At 46.1% G+C, this 23,881-nt stretch overlaps 1 protein-coding gene across 1 annotated transcript in view; it reads left to right on the top strand.

Moving 5' to 3' along the window:
• LOC142814450 (uncharacterized) overlaps positions 1 to 23,881 on the top strand; it is a 107,287-nt gene that overhangs the window by 42,591 nt on the left and 40,815 nt on the right. Inside the window, exon 4 of the mRNA XM_075893209.1 lies at positions 15,720 to 15,931. Within this exon, the coding sequence (XP_075749324.1) occupies positions 15,720 to 15,931 (212 nt within the window). The remainder of the gene's footprint in view (positions 1 to 15,719; positions 15,932 to 23,881) is intronic.

Here is a 23,881-nt window from a genome sequence, read left to right as displayed (position 1 = left end):
CCACGCACTCGCAACATACTACTTTCTCGCGTCATCCTCTCCACTACCGACATCGCTCGAGCGCATGTCGAGTAAGTACAACCTTCGGCTCATTTACGTGCGATGAAACTTACACGATACCGAACCCGCGCGCTGTGTGTTTGCGTTTCAAACGTTTACTAGAGTAAACGCTACACCGAGTTCCGCCTCAAACCGTTGTTCCAGCACTCGCGTCGACACCCATTTCAACCGGGTCAACGCCGTGTGCGCCGCTGCTGCTTTGCATCTCATCAGGGTTCCCTTCAGGGAGATGGTCCATACTTTTTTACATAATAATTTGTGAATGTATGTAACCGCCCAGCCGTGGTGGTCTAGTAGCTAAGGTACTTGGCTGCTGACCCGCAGGTCGCGGGATCAAATCCCGGCTGCGGCGGCTGCATTTTCGATGGAGGCGCAAATGCTGTAAGCCCGTGTGCTCAGATTTGTGTGCACGTTAAAGAACCCCACGCAGTCGAAATTTCCGGAGCCCTCCACTAGGGCGATTCGCATAATCATATGATGGTTTTGAAACGTTCAATTCCACACATCAATGTATGTACTTTTTTTTTCTAATGAACATGACTGAATGAATTTGATAGGCTCATTTCCTGCCATCTCTATGAAATATGCTTGCAAGTTTCCTCAGATCTAATTCTTGAGTTGTGTAGTAATCGGTATGTGTTGTGACTACTGTCCGCGAACATTTGTAACACAGTGGCGCTGTAATATTATTATCAACTTTATAAAAACATTTCGAAACGTCAGGCACGTTTTCTGCAAAACTATCTCGCCAATTAGGCTGAAATTTGCTAAGATTATAAATAAATATCTGAAACAGTCTGAACCTCAATGTTTGCATGGTTGTGCGAGTTAAATTTAAGAAATGGCATATTAGTACGAAAGGCTCTTTGACGACTTAACATGTGCGAACAATAGTTTTATTTTTACTTTTGAAATAAATTACGAACCCGTCTTTGAAAGCAGGCATTTTTGCCACTACCATGTACAATTAGCCTACAGGACTTCATTGTCATAGTGTTTTTTTTTTTGTTTCTGAGGAAAGATGCAATTTTACAGTTCAGTATAAAGGCTTGTTCTTGAGTACACGAAAAATAGAAACCAATGCCATGGTTTCTAAATTGCGACAAGGTGAAATGCTTTAACACTCAAAAGGTCAAAATAAAATATGGAAAATTTCCTCAGATGTGAAGCTGAATTCAATATGACACATTCAGCACTTACCGCTCCCTATTAAGGCGAAAGCCTTAGATTCACGAGAATTGAAGAGTCATCAGCTGTTTTCTAGTGAAGACCATCTTGATATGACCGCCTCAAAATTATGGAATTTGGCAGTTGGTGTCAGCGCAACACCAGAGGTACAGCGAAATCGTTACGGGACAACGCAAGCCTGTGACAACATGATGACGTCACAAATCGAGAAATTTCGTGACATCATGGTGACCGTATGTCGGCTATTGCAATTTTAGTACGACTTTGAGAGCAGATTGTGATAGCGTACCATCGGCCTTTGTGCGCATGACCTTCTGAACTCCTAGCCTGCATCGGTTCTCGGTGCATGCCGCAACTTAAGGAAAGGAATGACTGCGCATGCCGGATTGGCCGTTTCAAAGTATCATTGAGTGCTTATAGTAAACACAGTTGTTCATTTGCCACTACGCCATAATGATTTCTTTTGCGAATAAGTGAAGCGCCCATTACAACTCCGTAGTGCAAATACGCGAATCTACACAACTATTCACTTTGTTGCCGGATCTGCGGCTGGTGATAATTAAATACGTCTCAGCGCTTCGAAATGGATGGCCCTTCAAAACAGCCACTGTTTGTTCAATTTTCTTGTTTTCACGCCTGGCTCGACTGTATGCTTTTCCCATGCAATACATGATGCGTTAATGTGACTCCTTTCACGACATGACAGTCATGTACCGTAAAACACCAAACAATTACCCATGCCCCGACACACACACAGACGTTAAGGGATCGTTTGACTATATTGGACAGGGGACGGTTCTTGGGTCCCGGACTGAAACTCAAGATGGCGACGAGAGAGCGGCTACAAAAAAATGCCCTTCATGTTTTTAATGAAATGCTTTATTAACTTACTGTTCTTATTCTCCCTCCTCACCATCAAACTTGTCAACGGACTCCCCAGAGTCTGACGCCAACAGTAACAGTCACACCGATCGCATTGGAGTCTATTTCTTTTCTTGACAATGTCAATGAGGTTGAATGGAAGCAAGTGTCACCATTGAAGCAGCGACCGGTTTGACCAATATACGACCTTCCACGTACAAAGAAATTTTATAATTTCATCAACAGGCTCAGACGCTCATTAAGGTACTCATTCTTGTAGATTTTTTTTCGACACAAGTCATGCTGGCCACGAAAAAATAGTGGCATCGAAGGATAAGGGGAAGAGGGGGGGGGGAGGTGCTTCCTGAGGTGCCGGTGCTGCCTCGACATTAGAGGTTGCGTTTTTTCTTAATAATATTGTGGCTCTTTGAGGAAACATCTGCTTGCAACGCAGGCAGCATGGGTTCAATCTTCACTCGGATTCGAAAATTTGAATAATTTATTCCCTGGAACCTCCTACATTCACTCACTGGCCACATAATAAAAGTTTTCTTTCTCTCTCTCTCTCTCTCTCTCTCTCTCTTTGCGTCTGTTTTAATTTTTCTGTCACGGACAAGATGTTGATCTTTCGCTCACAACAGCTGACACCGAAGACGAACTATTGAACGCTGTCACGTTAAAATAGGAGGTCACCCTTACTAAGAAAATATGTTTTGCTCGGACAACTCACTCGGACTGATCCTCACCAAAATTGTGATTTACCAGGCTCACTTTTACTGAAACTCGCTAAGCATTTGCTTAAGTGGATTCTTTCGCACTCAATCTAACCAACATATTACTCAGCTGGACTCAGTGAGACTCATACTCACGGCTTCACCTCTTAGAGAGGCCGAGTGGGTGAACTTCTGAACCGTTGACGTAAAGTTAGTTTGTTTGTTTGTTTGTATCCTCTAATCCATGGCTCGTACTCACTCTGGGGGATAGGCCAAGAGAACATATTGCCGCGCCCGAAACAAAGAACGAAGACGATGTGCGCGCCAACAGCCTCGTGAAAAGGGGGACTGAAGAAGACGACGTGCTTTTGTTTTGGTCGCCTGCTCTTGGCCCCTGCATAAAAACACACGCCGTCGGTTCTCGGACTCAACGTCTCTGTGCACTGCTTACGTTGAACCGCGACACTGGTGGAGGCGCTGCGTTGCAAGCCTGCCGATGCTCAACACCCCATCTGGGAGCCGTTCATCAAGTCCCGACACGCAGTCACCTGTTACGACACCAGTGCACCGCTTCAGTCGGCGGTTGCTAGGCCTATCTCCTGAGCGGACCTCCTTCGACGAACATTCTACCAGGCATTACGTACCTCTACCAATGGCCTCCGCTAGCCAGCCACAGTTGGTCCAAGGGATACAAGGCAGCCCCGTTTCGAATCCAGCCCAGGTAACACTTCTTCAGCCACTTGTGCCTGATCGCTTCAGTGGTGCCCCACACGAAGATGTTCAAGATTGGCTTGAGCATTACGAACGCGTTGCCGACATCAACCAGTGGAATGCTCAACAGAAGCTCGCCCGCACGTATTTCACTCTCGATGACGGCGCTCACACGTGGCTTGAGAATTGAGAAAGCCGTATATCCACATGGAATGACTTTCGTCAGCAGCTGATTGACACCTTTGCTAGCGTCGACCGTCGAGAGCGGGCTCAGCAGTTGCTCGAGTTAAGGCTTCAAAACCCTAACGAAACTGTGGCAATGTTTGCTGAAGACGTGACGCGCCTCCGTCGTCGGGCTGATTCCAACATGTCCGAGGAGAAGAAGTTGCGCTACCTTATGCGCGGCGTGAAAGAACATCTGTTCGCTGAACTTGTGCGCAATGCCCCAACTACCGTGGCCGATTTTATAAGAGAAGCCACTGCCATTGAGCGTGCTCTGTACCAAAGATCGAGGCAAAATGATCGCTCGTCCACTACCACCCCAATCAACGCCAATTCAGTGACTCTGGACAATCAGGGCTTCCTACGTGACCTTATCAGAGATATTGTCCGCGAAGAAATTCAGAAGCTTTGGACTCCTCCAGTGGATACACCAGTGACTGCCGTTGCCGCAGTCGTTCGTGACGAACTTAGGCACGCTTTTTCACAGCTGATCTTGGTCGCGATCAGCGTCAACTGAGTTACGCCGACGCTGTCCGCCGACCACCACCCGTCCCGCCTATTACATCATACTACCAGCCACCTACAGCCGCACCTTCGTCGCAACCATTGCAGGAGGCTTTCAGACGTCAGCCCATATCTCCGATGTCTCCATGCCACCAGCCACCACTTCCCGCGTCTTACTCACTACCACGAGAGGACATAAGACGCCCACGATTTCGCAGAACGGACGCTTGGCGCACCGTCGATCGGTGCCTTCTCTGCTTCAACTGTGGTGGTGCCGGCCATATAGCTCGCTATTGTTGGTACCGCGACACATCGTTTCGCCCGTCTCGGCCAGGACACGACGGTCGCCGCGCCAACGACGACTACATTGTTCGCCATGACGACCCTGGTTTTCGAGGAACTTCAACAACGTGGTCTCCCTATCACGAGTCGCCTCCTCATTGCCAGCCCAATTCCGCCCACAGGTCACGCTCTCCATCCCCTGCTCAGATTTCATCACCGAATCAACGTACTTTTGCTGACCTTCGGGGAACAAGGTCGCCCAGCCCTTACCGGGGAAACTAAAGGCGGCGACCTCTCGGGGTAAGGTCGCTGCCCGACCACAAGACGATAAAAAGTCCCCAGTATTGCCGCGACAGAACGACTTGACGCCGACGAATGTTAACAACGACGAAATGGTGAGCGCCGACCTTAATGTAATTATTGACGGAGAGCAAGTGACGGCCTTAGTCGATACGGGTGCTGATTTTTCCATAATAAGTCGCAAGCTGGCTGATTATCTTAGAAAAGTAAGAACGCCATGGACAGGACCACATATAAGAACAGCGGGTGGTCAATTGCTGCTCCCTACTGAAAGATGCACAGCAAGAATCAGCATAGGAGATTCTTCTTTCGTTGCGACTTTCATTGTTCTCCCAGAGTGCTGCAAAGATTCAATTATAGGAATGGACTTTCTCAGGGAGCATGGCGCAATAATCAACATCCCGGACCACGTGGTTTCATTTTACGAGAGTGCTCGTCTGACTGATCCTACATCACCAGAGCACAAATCTTTTCGTCTCAAAGACCACAATATAGTCGTGCCGCCTCGATCATGTATCCTCGTTTCAGTAGCATGTGACGTACCGTTCGACGGTGAAGGAGTCGCGGACCAACTAACCTCGCTGCTTTTCACTCACGGGATTTCCGTAGCACGAGGAATAGTCAATGTCACCGATGGCCGAACGAACTTGCTGTTGACCAATTTCACCTCCGAGCGACGGCACCTTCCAAAAGGCACAACGTTGGCACATTTCGACGAGATCGCAGATGGTCATGACTGCTTTTCAGCACTCGAAGCAACACCTGCACAAGACCCCCGTGACCAAGCACATAACCTTGACGTCAGCCCTACTTTAACTCAGCAACAGCGGGAACGCCTGCTTGTGCTGCTAGAGGAGTTCCACGACTGTTTTGCGTCGACCTCAAAAGTTGGCTGAACGTCTTTGACCAAGCACCGAATCATCACAGAGGACACGGCTAGACCAATTCATCAAAATCCGTACCGTGTGGCTTCAAAAGAGCGAGAAGCGATAGAACAGCAGGTAACAAAAATGCTTGAAGACGACGTCATTCAACCGTCGAAAAGCCCCTGCGCATCACGTGTTGTTCTAGTGAAAAAGAAGGACGGCAGCCTGCGTTTCTGTGTGGACTATCGAAAGCTAAATGAGGTTACAAAAAAGGACGTGTACCCGTTTCCCCGAATGGATGACTCGATTGCCAGGCTTCGAAACGCACGTTACTTCTCTTCCATGGACTTAAAGAGCGGATAATGGCAAATTGAAGTAGACCCCAGGGATCGTGAAAAAACCGCTTTCGTGACGCCAGACGGACTGTACGAATTTAAGGTTTTACCATTTGGCTTGTGCTCGTCTCCTGCTACTTTTCAGCGTCTCATGGATACCGTTCTCTCTGCCTAGTATACCTTGACGACGTTATTGTGTTTTCTACAACGTTTGACGAACACCTTGAACGATTGCAAATGGTCTTGCAGGCCATACGGGCCGCAGGCCTGACGCTCAAGTCGCAGAAATGTCACTTCTGCTTTGAGGAACTGCAGTTTCTTGGCCATGTTGTCAGTTACGGAGGAGTTCGTCCAGACCCCGAAAAAGTTGCCGCCGTCGCACAGTTTCCAACACCATCAGATAAAAAGGCAGTGAGGCGTTTTCTGGGTCTCTCTGCATATTATCGGCGATTTATTCCAGATTTCGCGCGCATTGCGTCACCATTAACTCGTCTCACGAGGGATGACGTTGCATTTGTTTGGGGCGACGAACAGGAAGATGATTTCAATGACTTGCGGCAACGTCTACAGACGACCCCCGTGCTTGCCCATTTTGATGACACAGCCCCTACAGTGCTCCATACTGACGCCAGAAATGTTGGCCTCGGAGCTGTGCTTGTACAGCGCCAGGATGACGAGGAAAGAGTGATCACTTACGCAAGCAGAACTCTGTCATGCACAGAAGCAAATTACTCGACCACTGAAAAGGAATGCCTCGCCGTGGTGTGGGCAGTTATGAAATTTCGCCCATACCTGTACGGCCGCCCATTCAAGGTTATCAGTGACCACCATTCGTTGTGTTGGTTAACAAGTCTGAAAGATCCTTCCGAGCGATTATCACGCTGGAGCCTTAGACTACAGGAGTTTGATATAACGATGGTGTATAAGTCGGGAAAACGACACACGGACGCCGACAGCCTATCTCGATCACCAATAGAGTCGGCTGCTGCTTTTGATGAAGAGACAGCGTTCCTCGGAATCCTCGACACGTCAACCATTGCAGATCACCAGCATGACGATCCTGAGCTACTTGGCTTGATTAATTATTTAGAAGGACGAAGCCAGAATGCACCCAAAGCCTTTACAAGAGGACTATAGTCGTTCTGTCTGCGAAACAATGTCCTTTACAAAATGAATTTCTCGTCGGACGGGTCCACCTACCTGCTTGTCGTCCCTACCACTCTTCGTTCTGAGGTGTTTCAAGCGTGCCACAACGAGGTAACATCTGGACATTTAGGCTACACGCGCACACTGAGCAGAGTTCGAGGGAGATATAACTGGCCTAGACTCAACGCTACCGTGAAGCATCATGTTCGGGCCTGCCTCGATTGCCAGCGGCGCAAGTCACCTCCAACGAAACCAGCCGGTTTGCTACACCCTGTCCAGATCCCGACAACGCCATTTGACCAGATCGGAATGGACCTTTTGGGCCCACGTCCCACCTCTAGTGTTGGTAACCACTGGGTTATAGTGGCGACCGACTACCTTACTCGCTACGCCGAGACAAAAGCCATCCACCAGAGAGGCACAGCAGAGGAGGTAGCCCGGTTCTTCATAGAGAACATTGTGCTAAGACACGGTGCGCCATCGATCGTTATAACAGATCGCGGAACCGCATTCACGGCCGCGCTTTTAGATCATGTGTTGGTGCTCAGCGGTACTATTCATCGCAAGTCGACAGCTTACCATCCACAAACCAACGGGTTGACCGAGCGACTTGACAAAACTCTGGTAGACATGCTTTCAATGTATGTGGACTTCGAACACAAAAACAGGGACGAGATTCTCCCTTACATAACGTTCGCATACAATACTGCGAAACAAGAAACCACACGGATGACCCCATTCAGCCTTCTTTACGGACGAGAAGTAAGAACGATGTTAGACGCGATGCTGCCACACGAATGCGATGACAACGAAACGAGTGCTGACGCGTTTACTCAACGCGCAGAAGAAGCCAGGCAGCTCGCACGTCTGCGAATATACCAACAGCAAGAGTACGACGCAGGCCGCTATAACCAACGTCATACCCTGTAACGTACGAAACCGGGGACAGGGTATGGGTGTGGACGCCTGTACGAAGACGGGGACTATCCGAAAAATTGCTCAGAAGGTTCTTCGGACCTTATCGAGTGCTGCGACGACTAAGTGACGGTACCTATGAAGTCGTCCCGGATAGCTCAAACTGTTCAAGGCGTCGCCAGCGCCGACCTGAGCTTGTGCCCGTAGTGCGCATTAAACCATACGCCAGCGAGTGACTCTGCGAGGCACCGTCTCTTCTACAAAGTGACTTTTTGCGCAAATTACTGTCTTAGCTATAGCATCGGGGCGATGCTCCTTTAAGGGGAGGCAAATGCCGCGCCCGAAACAAAGAACGAAGGCGATGTGCGCGCCAACAGCCTCGTGAAAATGGGGACTGAAGAAGACGACGTGCTTTTGTTTTGGTCGCCTGCTCTTGGCTCCTGCATAAAAACACACGCCGTCGGTTCCCGGACTCAACGTCTCGGTGCACTGCTTACGTTGAACCGCGACAATATAGTCTCATATGAACGATAACTGCATTATTGCTTACAACGAAAAAAAAGGGGGGGAGGAGTTGTATATTGAAGACAGTATGTTAAAAAAAAGAAAGAAACCAGAGATTTAGATAGTGAGAAAAAAGAATCAACAACAATGTAGACACTAATAGCTACAACTTGATTTTGGGAGCCGACCAGACAGCTGGTTTTGCCAAACCTGATTAATTTAATATGTGACAGATTTATCCAGAATTAAAAATTACTTTTCGACCCGTTTTTTTTTTGAGTATCTGTTAACGTGGGCTTTATGTTGAAAAAAGTTTAGAGTCTTGAATAAAATTACACACCGCATCGAATGCATCTCTGTGGCAATTTCCCAAAACAGAGGCACCAAAACTTAGAACATTTTCTGTGGTTAAATTTAAACCTAGCTTCGCAAATGGAATATCTAAAAGTCGTTTCCTAATTAATGCATAGTTACGACATGAGCCAAAATGATGTTCAATAGTTTCTGATTCTTCGCAGAACGGACAAAGGGGGGAAAGTGTCAGACCAGCTCTGTGTAAATAAAAATTTAATGGGGGGACACAAATTTAATGGGGGACTCCACTGGGCTTTCCATGGAAATTTGAGGTGCTGATAATCTGTCCATTGTGTGATATTTTCTAAATTATCTGTAAAAATGGCGAATTTCCTATATCTAACCCCTGACAAGTATTCTAACTCGGGAAGTACTGAAATTACTGGTCCATCGAGTGATGCTCGTGCCAAAGCATCTGCCAATTTACTTAATTGTGATCCGCAATGACCTGGGACCCACACTAATTTGAGGAGTTTTAAATGCGGCGGTGCTAATGTGTGGAACGCTGCTAGGGCAAGAGATTGTTCAGAGGTTGTCAGAGCTGCACACACCGAAAGTGAGTCTGTTAGGATGATTGAACTGGTCTCGGTCGTAGGAATTTTACGAAGAGCTAAAATAATAGCTACTAGCTCGGCTTCAAATATAGGAGTGAAATCTGGAAGCCTTACTGAAAAATACCAGCCGAGGAAATCAGCCGCAATTCCTACGCCTGCCTTTTCATTGTTGACAGAAGCATCTGTAGCTATTACATTTTTTTGTTTCTGCATGTACCAAGTAATTGTTTATTATAGTGGTCAAAAATCTAAGAGATTGCAACTTGGCTTGTGGGGGGAAGATTTCATCGTACTCTATTCTAATGTTGATGGTTGAGGAATTAGTTTTAATTACTGTGATAAAGTTTACAATTATGCAATCCAATTTCTTTTTAACGAAAATTATCTGAGGTGTGTGAAATCGAGGCCAATGTGCAAGAAAGAAAGAGTCAGGGTCGCTGATAAATGCGTACTCTGATCTTAACTGGTAAACTGTAGAACTTTAAGAAGGTTTGAACGGTTAGAATGCGGAATCGAGAGAGGAGTGTTGGCAATCGCGCTTCTTGATACAATACATTATTCGCCACGAACCTGGGAAGTCCCAGACATATTCGAAGGGCTTCTCGCTCTAACATTACTAGCGGTTTAATTTTATAACCAGCGGCCCCCGAGAATAATACACACCCAAATTCCAATATTGGTTGCACATACATTTTATATATTATTAACATCGTGTGTCTGCGCAGCCCGCATTTTCTGTTGCTTAACCTGCGTAATAAACCTAACGCCCGTTGTGCCTTTGCTGTTATATATTCAATGTGTGCTCCAATTTAGATTTTCATTATAAATCATTCCTAAGTACTTGCCTGAATCTACTCGTGGAATAGGTTCCCGATTATACAATACGGAAATCGAAACTGTATCTGCTGTAGGAAACACCAAGAGCGCACTTTTACTGATGTTCAATGACAATGAAATGGATTGCAACCAAATTTCTAGTGTATTATTATATCTTTGCAGTTTTTGATGTAGTGAGTAAATGTCGCTCTCTGCAGCGAAGAACGCGATGTCGTCTGCATAAATGTAGACACTGATATCCTGAACAATTGGAATAGACCTCATCAGTATATTGAATAATGCTGGAGATAGGACGGACCCTTGGGGAACACCACGTTTCTGTTTGAATTTATGCGAACAACAGCCATCCTTCACGCAATACAATTCCCTTGATTTTAGGAATTCTGCTATCCACTCAGTAATATACTGAGAAAACTTTAGACTCTGCAAGGTGGTCAGTAGAATAGAGTGCTCGACACTGTCGTACGCTTTAGCTATGTCGAGAGTTACTAATGTGGCGTACTGTTTCCTTTTACGAGCAAGCTGTATTCGACTCTCTAAATCCGCATAGGCGCACCAAATTGAGCATTCACAACGAAAACCAATTTGATTTGGCTTTAATATGACCTTATTCGTCATCCAGGAGTTTATTCGGCCCTTTAGAACCCTCTCTATGAGTTTCATCATGTTCGAAGTTAGCGAGATGGGTCTGATAATTTCTATGGTAAAACCTAATCCTTTCTTCTTTATTAATGGGGCTACCTTAGCTATTTTCGAGTCATACGGTATCCAGGCATTCTTTAAAGAGTAGTTTATAAGATTGAGGACATCGCCGGGAGATAGCTTGAATAAAATTTTAATCATAGGAACTGTGATTCCATCTGGACCAGAGCTGACGATGGTAGATCTCGAATGACTTTTGATGCCTCAGACAGCGTTACGTTTTCGAAGTCAGTGCTTATGCTAGACTTTTGCCAGTTGAAAGCTATAATCGAAGAAAATCTAATTTCTAGACCTCTGCCAGTTGACTCTAAAGAGTTCTTCGTTTCTTCCAACGATAGTTTTTCATAATCAGTATTTAATGTAGATGGCAGGATTTTGCGAGATCACATATATTGAAATAAAGCTTTCTTATTTTTAGATTTCGAGAGAAAATCGAAATGTCTTTTATCATATTCTTTTTTAACAGTTGGAATTCCACCAGGGGCTATAGGGTACTCTCTTCGCAGATTTAACAGCAAATTCAGCGTTTTTGTATGCCCTTTTGATTACAGTCTTATTTTCATAGCTTTAGTGTCATCTCCATCCTGAGAAGGAGCGTCTAAAGCAGTTTTCAGGTCGTGTTGAAATTTTGCATAATTTATATAGGTCCGGGCATGAAAGCATAACGGTTTGACGCGGCAAGCGATCTCGAACATTATTGGAAAGTGGTCACTGTTGGAGGCGCAATCAAGGGCTGTCCACAATATACTAGCAATGGCCGAGCTTACAAAGCTTAAATCTAAGGCGGAGCGTGAATGACCTCGAATAAATGTGGGGGTTCTAGCGTTAAGGCACAATAAGTTGTTGTCTACCGACCAGTCCCACAACCGTTGTCCACACTGATCTGTTTTAAAACCCCAGCAGGTATGGTGAGAGTTGAAGTCGCCAACTATAATTTTTTTTTCTTTACAGCCTGAATTAGCAGCCATGTCTAACAATCTCGTGTCTTGAACGCCTACAGGAAAGTAGACGTTCATTAGCGAGAAAGGCAAGTATCCTGGCAAGGTAATATCTAACGCGAAAATTTCGCACTCATAAGACATACATTTGTATGAGTTTTTTACTTTTAAACTAATATTATTGCTAATAAAGAAAGCTAAACCTCCACCTTTGGATGGACGGTCTAGACGAAAGGTTTGGAAGTTGGGTAGGTGAAATACATGATGTGTGTGATTTGTGGGGTTTAACGTCCCAAAACCACCATATGATTATGAGAGACGCCGTAGTGGAGGGCTCCGGAAGTTTTGACCACCTGGGGTTGTTTAACGCGCACCCAAATCTGAGCACACAGGCCTCTACATGATGTGTGGATAGCCAAGTTTCTTGTAATGCAATAATAGCCGGATCGAATTTGGAAGACAGGAATAACAGATCTGTTAGGACTGAGTGAAGAGATCGGCAATTCCAATGTATAATTTTAAGAGACCCCATGATTTCGTTAAAATGGTTTCGGCAATCACCTTATCTAAAATACTTTGTTTTAGAAAATCGGTTTTTGAAAGGTTGTCTTTCTGGTATTTCTTGCTTTTTACATGTTTCGGTGAGCCAGGTTTTTTCGATACAGGGGATCTAGAACGCTTTAGGCATTTGAGATCTATGTCCATATCTTGTGTGTCCTGAGAAGCTTCCTGTGCACCCTTGCTTTGCCTTTGAACGCCTTCTCCAGAGGGCTCTGCAGACTGTGCATCCGGTAGAGTTATCTCAGATTCTGCCTCACTTGTCGGGTGTGCAGACTCAGCATTTTTTTTACAGCCGTACTTATATCCATCTGTGCTCCATAGACTTGTGCGATTTGGTTATTCACAATGTGTGACAGCGACTCACATAGGGTGGTAGCAAGGCGTTGCATAGCCTTATCCACAGCCTTCTCGATCATGTCCGCAATTGATAGGGAAAAGGATGCTTCCATTGCTATGTTATGGCGGGCAGCTGCTCCTGCATACCCTTGAGTTCGGGCTTGGATTTCAGCAATTGCATCCTTTCGGGAGCATCACCTTCTGTCTAAAATTTCAAGGATATGGATTTCACGTGCCTTGGCTGTGCAGTTTGGGTTATCAGCGCAGTGTGCTTCATGGCAAAGACAGCACTTTTCTTCATTACTTTTACAGTCGTTTGAGTTGTGCGTCTCACCACAAATTCTGCATCTAGGTACTGACCTGCATCCTTTCAGTGTGTGCCCATAACGCCAACACCTAATACACTGTAGGGGACGAGGTGATAGTGGCTCCACTCTGTATATTAAAGGCCACGCTTTGATTTCGGCTGGGCGATTCGGCCCGGCAAATGTAGCAATCACAGACTCCGTTGGGACCTTGTTCTTGTCCACAACTCGACTACATCTATAGACAGCTATCACACCTACTTCTGAAAACATATCTAATATCTCAGTTGGGGTCACGTTGACATCGACATCCCGAACGAGGCCTTTGACGAAAGCTAGGTGAGGTGGAATGAATGCGCTCACCGGGTTGGTAGCGAATACCAAGCATTTTAGTAGGTCTCGAACACAGAGCTGGTCAGACGAAAAGCAAAGAATGCCACCCTTGCCGAACTGCCTGACCTCTGTGATGCTTTGGTAGTGAGTTGTAGCGGCTCTCAACTCCATCTGAATCATTTTTGGATTCTTCATCCGTATAATATCATCGTAGCTTGGGACCAATGCCACAGGAACGGATGAGATGCCATTGCGTAAAAACAAGTCCGCTGGGAATTTCTGCGAAGGAAGAGAAGCAGACCAGAGGAAAGCCCCTGGTCCAGGTGAGGAAAACGGCATCTGCCTGGTCGTACTATCTGAAAATACACTCGCTAATCAATTAGGACACTATAGAAACGCTTAGGAAAAAAAACAAAATCAATCACAACTACTGAATTCTTGGCCAAACCCTCAGAGCAAGCAAACGTCAGTCGCTGATCGAAAGCTCGAGACCGTTTGCCGGTGTGCTCTTGGAGGCTTTCTTCTTCTTAAGATTGTTCGTTTTTTTTTCAACATGGTGTGTATGCTTCCTAAATCTCTCTTCAATGGTGCTATACATACGCCTTTTTTATTTTACCTGCAAATGTGTGTTGCTATTGGTTTCTATTCAGCAGGGACATTTTTATAAAGTGAGAAACCCGCATGAGAGACATTATTGACAAGTTGTCATGATAGAGTTTGCTGGTAGGTGTCATTGCAGCTCCCCCCTCCCCCAAATAACGCATCTGTTCAATAAATATTGCGGTGGCGCATGAACACTAGTTCGTTGACCAATCCGTGAACAGACTTGTAGTCGGGTACAAGAAGACAGGAGAGGCCCCTCCCAGATGACAGAAGCGCAGCAGCCAATTCGCTCCGCGACTAAAAAAATAGTTCCACTAAAAAAAATTCAACTTATTCTAAAACGCGTATTTGTCGGTAAAAATAAGATTTCTGTTTCTTGACGAGAGCTTTGGTAAAATTGTAATGACGGAAATGCTACCGCACATGCCAGATTGCACATGCCGATAAGCAACGTCCCTCACACATCATGCTAGAATTGAGAAGTGGCATACAAACACATCTCAGGGCTAGCATATCTGAATTGAAACACCATTGTTTTATCATTATTGCTGGCGAGCTCAAAATGCCCATTCGTGCAGCTAGACGCCCCACTATCTTATCAGACTGCTGCCAACGATGTTTGCGCGCTAAGCTAGAAACAACGAAGGCAACGAAGGCAGCATGATCTCCGTCGGCAGGGTCACCAGCCGTCTGGCCCATGACGTCACCTTAAGTGCGCGCCTATCGGTAGAGGCTCGTGTGCATCCGCCTTTGAGGGGAAAATGCCGCTGCCTTTAAAGTTGTACCCGTATATAAGTGTGACTGTAAGGTGATATAAAGTTGATACTAATTCTGAAAACGAGTGTACACGAAACACGTCATAGTGACGTCATGTACCATGACGTCATCTCATGGCACTATCAGTCGGCCATAGGTGGGCAATCCTTAGGGCACTTGAAGTACAAAAAGCTTGCAAGTTCTCCGAAAGGTTTCAATGGCGGTGAGTCATTAATTACAATTGACTGTGACGCAAAAGAAAAAGAAGGCGGTTGCCATCAAATCATCTTACGCGAATTTTTTCTCGCATATTCTATGTGGCGTCCCAATAGGTTGAAACTTCATTTCGAAATACTTGTTATAATAGTAATATCTGGATTTTCACATCCTAATAACGCGATATGATTATGAGAGACGTCGTAGTTTAGGACTCTGAAGATTTCAAACAAGTGGTGCTCTTTAATGAGCCACTGATATATCAGAGCTCAAGGGCCCCAACCCTTTTGCCTCCACCGAAATACGAGAGCCGTGGCAGGGATCGTACTTGCGACCTTAGGGTTCGCATCAGAGCACAGTGGCCACTGATCCACCATGGCGAACATCTTATTATGTAGAGGGGTTGAACTTCGAAATGAGTCGGACATGCACGCACTTTGACGGTAATATATACGTTGGAGGCCACCGCATTGTAGAAATGAGAAATATTGAAGACTGAATATATTGCGTAATATCATGGGTTTAACTTACGTTTTCACGGAAGCTCGTTTTTATAATTTCGAGAAAATAGTCACGAATATTTGCCTCTGGTGTTCGTTTTTTTCTTCTTTCTGCAGAGCCCGTTTCGGCACATCCAGGCGTGATCGCATGGGTGATGCTGCCTCGCCGCCCCCGGGACCCGCTGTGCTCAGCTCTGTGGACGGGTCCCTGGCTCAGCCGCCGGGCACCAAAGGACCCGGATCACGACGCACTTCACGCAACTCGGTGGACTACGCGGCTTCGCGTCGGGCCAGTTGCGGCATGCTCGCGCCGCCTGCGGACTCACAGAGTATGTGTTTCCTTTTCTATCACTTAATATGCCTAATATTACGCGCTCTCAATGCAACGCCTTCCAGGCGCAGCTTCATCTCGAGCTTACCAACATAGGCTACGACACCAAAGTCTGACTGCCCACTCTCCCCCTTGCTGCCTATGGCTATTATGATGAAAAGCAAAAGCGCTTTTTTAATTCGCACGAAGGTCTCATCAATTACACGTACAAGTAGGAGGTAGCTGTCTACACTTTAAAACGTGTGATGGGGTAGCGGTAACTGCCTTGGGGCTGAAACAACTGCCGTTCAGAAAGGCACCACAGGGTGTCCTCTAGTTAAGACACAGTTATTCTCCTTCTTTATCTTAATAAGCTGATGCGGATATTTTTCAGGATTCTTCACAATGATCTCAAAAAACGAGCAAATGCTAGAGGACCAACTTGCCCCGCCACGGTGGCCTAGTGGCTAAGGTACTTGGCTGCTAACCCGCACGTCGTGGGATCGAATCCCGGCTGCGGCGGCTGCATTTCCAATGGAGGCGAAAGTGCTGTAGGCCTGTGTTGTCGTATTTGGGTGCACATCAAAGAACCCCAGGTGATCGAAGTTTGCGGAGCTCTTCACTGCGGCATCTCTCATGATCATATGGTTGTTTTGGGACGTTAAACTCCACATATCTTTGGATTCCTGTAGCGCGTTCGCCGGTGCGAATGCCGCATGCGGCGGGAGTTTCTCCCACGGCACATTTGCTTGGGCTGCGTCGTGTGTGATCGCCTGTAGTTTGAAGACAACCGCTGTGATCAAAGCATTGCAAAGCAGATTAAACCACTCCTTGCACTCCTTCATAACCGTGATCATACGAGGCACAATGTGCCGCATGTGAAATAAACACTGTGGTAAATAGAATGCAAAAGTTGTTTGTCTCCTCTTTTTGCGTTCCGTTTTGGTCAAACGTGTGTCTAACCTCATTAAGAAGTACGAACATATAAGCAATATTTGCAAAAGGCTTCAGGGCCACATCGGGTTGAACCCACTGCTAAACGCCGGGCCGCACGCTTCAGGTTCTGCTAGTATTCCTTTCTACGAAGCGCTGGGGCGGTGATTTTTTCAGTATATTTTTCAAGAGGCTCCTTGCGGCAAATCCTCCGACACCGCAAAAGCTGGAGCTGTGTCTGTATACAAACTCATTCGTCACTGAGGTCCCATAGAAACAAGTGATGAAAATAAATAGGTGCGCTAACAGTTCACCTCTACTTAAATGGTGCCAGAAGGTAAGAGGAAAGCATGCGAAGGGAACACGAAACACAAGCGCCCATTTTTTGTTTGTCCTTTCGCGTGTTTTTGTTTTACCTTGTGGCGCCATTTGAGCAGTATGAATTCTTACTAACAATGCCCTGTTGTCAGTCCTTCTAAACAGTTCACTTGAAATTTTAGGATAACTAACAGCAGTGATTGAGGACGACGCAGCGAGTGATGGAAAGGAAAGTGATAGGTGTAACCTTAGAGGCGGGTATAGAGCACAGTGGTTCAGCGAACTGGGAGCGTGGGGGTAAACGCAGACACAAAGCAAAGAGGAGGCACACAGCACGAGCGCTCAACTAGCGACTGTTAGTTGAGAGTTCGTACCGTGGGCCTCCTTTTTTCTTTGTGTCTGTGTTTACCCCCGTGCTCCCAGTTCGCTGAACCACCATGAATTACCAACTAGCCCACCTTTCCATCCTATTGCAGAGCAGAGTGGGTCAGGGAACATACGGTTGTTAACAGTAATATAGTTGAAATCAAGAAGAAGAAACGGGCATGGGCCGTGCTTGTAGCGCGTAGGCAGGATAACCACTAGTCGCTAAAGGTAATTTACTGGAGTCCAAAATAAGAGAAACGCGTGAGGGGGGGCCATAAAATTAGGTGGGCACATAAGATTAAGAAGTTTGCAGGTTTAACGTGGCAGAAGAAGACACATGACTGGGATGATTGGTGGAGCATTAAAGAGGCCGTTGCCCTGCAGTGAGCGTAGTCATGCTGATGACAATAGCAGTGCTCATGACAGGGAGTCCTATCCAGCGTAGTGTAAGTTTTAGAGGCGGAGCTCGTTAACGTACCAGCCAAACTAAGGTACAGTCCTACGGTACGCTACCTGCTTTGCTGAATAAAATAAATTAAGCAGCAGTTTTTTAACATTCCGGAAACTTCATTTAAAGAACTACGGATACTTTTCACTGCAGTATCCTTACCATAAGCTTACCTCCAAAAGATCGCCGCCTATGTCTTTTTCGTTATTGTTGTCTCTCAAGAGAAACAATTTTTTAGAATGTTTCTTTAAATGTCTATGCAAGCACGTTTATTTCTTGTATGGAGGACAACCATGTGCATTATAATATGTGTGCATTTATTTAGTAATTTATTTTTGTTGTTAGTTACCGCCATTTACGCTGCAATACGTGTAGGCTGGCCAGAACACCCTAAAAATGATTTAACAGCTTTTCTTCCCTTGCCTTCCCAAAACATTATTGTTGTAAATAAATCAAAAATTGAAATGAAATAGAAAGCGCGAGGCTTGTCCGTTGGCGGCATTAGATTTCGCAGTAGCTGTGGTGACAATGATGCTGAAGACGATATATATTATGGCGTTGATGATCACAGACAGCGATTGGCTCATGCAGTATAGGTATGCGCCCCGGTCAATAGGTGAACATGAACATTCGCTCTACAGTGCATTTCGTATGACGGAAAACAACTGACAGCCACCAGGAAAACGTGAAAAATCTCGTCTTTGCTAACTTCAGGCTACATTCGATATTACAAGGCAGTAATAATGAAAGAAAAGCGAAATTCAGAACTCCACACAACATGCCATTATTCACCAATAAGCAATGATTATACGTGCGTACAGCTTTCTCACTCATTTACATGCGTGAGTGCTCAATGTCACCTGTGATTTGCGGTAACACCAAATTATCCCACTGCTTCGCCTACTCATCATCATTCACTTCATTGATATGCTGTGTATTTTTTTTAAAAACGGGTCCATTGGGGCGTCATGAGGGTACATGAGTTTTCACCGGATCACCGCTACACATGAATACAAGCCTTACGTAAGAATATACTTTTGGCAAGTTGCCTATTCATGATGAGTAAAACAATAGGAGCTAAAAATCAACGAGCACACGGCAAAGAGAGCAGACAAAGGAATAGCGGTCGTTCTTTGTCCGCTGTCTTTTCTGTGTCTTCGTCGATATGCAGCGCCTATTTTTTCAGTGCCACGTAAGAGAGAAAGAGCGAGTGAGCGAATTCAGCAACAAGGGATGCTGAATACAATGCTACGAGTTTTCTATACGCTACGCATGCGCAGTAGATTGTGGGGGCGAGATAAACAGAACACATTCTTGTACACAATCCACTACCACGTGCACAGTGCAGTGCACTGCAGGCGATCACTCAAATAATTGTCCTAGAAGTGCAGAAGGTCTTGTACAATATCTTGCTGATCACTCTGAGCCAGGCTCCCAAGATCATCTGCTGGTTGAAAGACCAATCACCAAGTTTGTTAAGGCTCACTGGACCATAAAGCGATGCCCGTTAAGTCATTGAGTGGCACATGAGGCGGTGCATCGTATCTGCAGAGATACAATAGTCGCACAATGGTGTCTCCGCCATTTCAGTGCCGTAGCACTATTGATACTTTTATTATTATTATTAATATTATTAATATTATTATTATTATTATTATTACTATATGAGCTGAATACACAAAAAACACGGTGGCACACAAAATTCGACAGGTCCCAAGTACCATGGGAATACATGTTATGTGAAGCATGCGGAGCGAAGACGACTTTGGTGCAGTTCTTTTATTAAACGAAACGTTACGAAATGACTCAAAGGATATGTAAGAATGTTGTGCACACATGCAAATGTTCAACAGTCTATATCATTTATACAACCAGCTGTTTAGAGTTGTGTAACGAGGCCAACAGCGAAGTGGGTGTCCTCAACACCAGAAGCCATAAGCTGATACGCAGCGCTCGTGCTTGAAATTGTGGAAGTTCTGGATAGTGATACCTTTACCCACTTCAGTGTATGGTGCTTAACTACAGCTGATGTTAACCCACCGTGACTTCTGCATCATTAGCGCATATACATAATAGTTTTAAAGTTACATAACCAGCCCTTCAACCACAGTTAACGTTTTGCCAACTTTACTCCTGCATAGGGCGTTTTTCTCAAAAGCATTTCTCAGGCTGGACGTGGTTCTGGTAAATAATACTTGTCAAGCACGTAGACAGATTGGGTGCAATTCCTGCAGCGACACTAGCATTTATTATTGCCAAGATTAAAAATCTACAATACACACGCTGCGCAATACGAAGTTAATTAGCGCAGTGTTTTAAGAAATACGAGGATACGGCGAAACAGTTAGTGCAGTTTTTAATCATAGAACACTAACTATACCTATATCCTCCTTTTCCTGACGTTTAGTGATTGCATTCATGAGGTCAACGGTGCGAATGTGAATTTTTTTGAGCGCTCTCGTACTTAAATTACCGAACTCTTTTTCAGCATTCCTGATGTAAACTGTCAATCCCCTGTAGCACATACCCGCACACTGCGGCACATAGTATATGGGTATTTGCCACTGGTGTCGGGAGAGAGGGGTTTGACAACGTATGCGACAGGATTTTCATGTTATTTATTTCATGACCAGCCGGACATATTCGTCGATCAATCTTGCCTCCCATACTATAGTTCTTCAGCGCCCAGCTAAAAAGCCGATCATGAAAGCAGCCGGATTTAGATAGATAGATAGATAGATAGATAGATAGATAGATAGATAGATAGATAGATAGATAGATAGATAGATAGATAGATAGATAGATAGATAGATAGATAGATAGATAGATAGATATTCTCGAAGTACCTACAGAAAACGCAAAGAAAGTTTTCGCAGTTAAAATGCCGACAGCCACCATCAAAAGAAGCACAATGCTTGCTTGCTCTTTCTCGAAGGGGAAGCATAGGGACAGGAAGAAGGGGTTAGGAATAAAGAAATACCACCACGCAAGCACTTCATACAGATGGTTAACGAACGAAGCTGAAAGGCGCAGCCACAGATGGTTGCAGACATGGCAGCCGAAGCCGCCCGAGAAACTTCCGCCGAAAGCGGGCACCGGTGAACGCGCTTCGTGATTGCCTCATTGGCGTTACACTGCGTACAATATTGTGCCTCGGCTCACCCTGGTTGCTAGCTTTCAGGTCGTAAGGCTGCCGGATCCTCGGTATTCAGTTGCTCTTTGCGCTTCTCACCTGGGCCCGTTTTTATACCCGAACAGGGCATAAGAATTTGTGTTCTCCGGACCGGCGAACATGAAGTCCCACATGGATCAGCTGTGGGCGCTGTTCTCGGAATCTTTGCTGGTTTAACGTGATAGCGTTAGAGAGCTCGTGTCGCATAAATTCCGCCGTCGGTGTCGGCACCGTTGGTTGCGAGCGAAAAGTCGTCCATGAGCAAAAAAATAAAGAATAAAGTTTCCGGTTCAAGTGGGTATCGAACACGCACCGTTCGTGGGGCAAGCAGGTGTCCTACCACAAAGCGACAATGTTAACTGCAATTTTTTTGGGAAGAAACACGGCATAAATGCCATATAGTGGAAGGAGTCTCCTTAATGCATTTTGTTCAGCAGGTGTCATGACGAAAACGAGCCCATTCGGCGATTTGTACGCGCATTATGAAGGCCATGAAACGACGTCGAAAAAGGCTGGGATAGCGCAGCCACCACCATTAGAACACAGGAACTTTCAATCAGGCATAAAAATGAACAACTATGTCCATATAGCGGAATACATATTGTAACGGATTCAAGAGAATAAACACCAAAAACTAGCTTATTATGAGTGAATTTGTGCCCCGAAAATTATGTGCGAAAAATGGAGGATATGCGAGTCCGCTAGAGTGTTCCGAAACAAAAAAATGGCAGCATATCTGCGGGGTGAATGATGGAGAGTGGGGCAAAGCATCCGTCCATCCATTCGTTTTTGCTTCCGTCCATCCATGCGTCCGTCTGTGTGACCGTCCATGCGTCCATCCGCCCGTCCGGGCGTGCGTCTGTTTGTGCGTCTGCACGTCCATCCGTGTGTCCGTCCCCGCGTTCGTCCATGCATCCGCCCCTACGTCCGTCCAAGCATCCATCTGTCCGTGCATCCATCCGTGCGTCCGTCCATGCATCTGCCTGTGTGTCCGTTCGTCCATCTAGTCAACACTTTAAGTACCGCCATCTCGGATCTTTTCATCATATATTCCGCATATAGAAGCACCGCGGTCCAGTGTACATTCCAAGGACTAAACGAGAGGTGGAGCACAGACACATTCTTACGGCTTGCACTTCTTGTCTACTTTCCACCTTTAACCACTTCGCGTTCATTCAGACAGTGTACATATATATACCGATGGCTCCACGAGCCACCAGTGTTTGTCAGGTGCAGTATTTGTCCCAGCAAGAGGTGTTACCATCAGCTTTAGGACTGACCACTCCACGGCATCTACAGCAGCGGAGCTAGCTGCTATGCGCGCTGCACAACCAAACAATGGTCGATTTTCAGAGACTCGAGGGCTGCCCTACAATCTGTGCTGTAAGCATGCGTCGCGGGCCGTACGAACAGCTTGTTTTCGAAATTCGATGCCTTCTCCACACTTCACACGAAAAAGGGCATCATGTGACGTTTCAGTGGCTGACAAGCCACTGCGGCGTCTTAGGGAACAAACATGCCGGTACTGCCGCGCGGGCAGCTCTTGAAGGAACACGAGAAGCAGCCATACCACTTTCGCGGACCGATGCAGCCAGTTATCGTGGACGACTTGCGCGTGAAATCACGTTTTCACTATGGTGCTCACCAAGCAACGAGACGAATCGTCAACACCACCTGTCCTCTTTGATGGCTCTCCACATGCCCACTGGGCTCGTCCGAAGAGAAGCCACCCTTCTCCATCGCTTATGGCTAGGATTGGCATTTACAAAATCGTATTCCTTTGTCATAGTAATGGCCGACAACGCTCTCTGTGATTCCTGTCATTGCGAAGAGACGCTACACCATATCCTGTGCGACTGTGCGTTGTATGACATGCAGAGACAGTCACTGGCGTCCGTTCTTGCGCGCATCGACAACAGCCAAATGTCTGTGGACACTATTCTGTCAAGTGTCCGAGAGAAGACATTGCAACAGAAGGTGACAAAAGCTCTGTTGAAATTACTACGCGACACGGACTTGAACAAGCAGCTGTAACAGCAGTGTCACACATCGCGAAAGACACGACTGGACAATGACTGAGTGTGTGCGCGTGTGCTGCCGAATGTGATGTGTTTATCTCTCTTTTCTCTCTGCTCTCAATCTTTCATCTTCCCATCCCCCTCCCTTGCACAGCGTAGCCAACCGGCTGCCTATAGGCTGGTTAACCTCCCTGACGTTCTTTTCCTCCTATTTTCCTTCCTTTCTAGCTTCGAGATCATGGTATATACTAGTTCACTGTATTCATAGCACTGCGGCCCAACGCTCGCTAAACCTTTCTAAAACCAAGGAGGTTACGCCCAGCGAGCATAACTTAGCAACCCTTTCTTGTCAGATAGTGCTCAATGTATAATATGCCAATGGCTGCTAAGTGGAAATGAGAGGCAGGAGAATTCGGCTTTTAGTTAACGCGCACGCTGCGAATTTTTATTGTTCAACAATGCACAGGAGAAATTTCCTACCGGCACCAACTTGCAGGTCAAAGCGTAAGACTGGTTACGCACTACAACTACGACGAGGGACGAACGGGTGCAGCTTTAAGGAGCTTCGCCCCTAAAACTGTTCATCCGCCTACGCCCCGTCTTATTCGCAGGTCCAACCCACACTGACTCGTGCCCGTGAACGGGAGGCATGCGTCGTGCGGCCACAAGCACGGGCGCGCTTAAGAATGTGGACGCCTGTTCTTCATAATGTCG

This window comes from Rhipicephalus microplus, chromosome 4 (genome assembly GCF_043290135.1).
Source record: "Rhipicephalus microplus isolate Deutch F79 chromosome 4, USDA_Rmic, whole genome shotgun sequence".
Taxonomy (NCBI): Eukaryota; Metazoa; Arthropoda; class Arachnida; order Ixodida; family Ixodidae; genus Rhipicephalus; species Rhipicephalus microplus.
The sequence above is the reverse complement of the archived record's forward strand: the minus strand, read 5'-3'. Positions and strand labels throughout refer to the sequence as shown.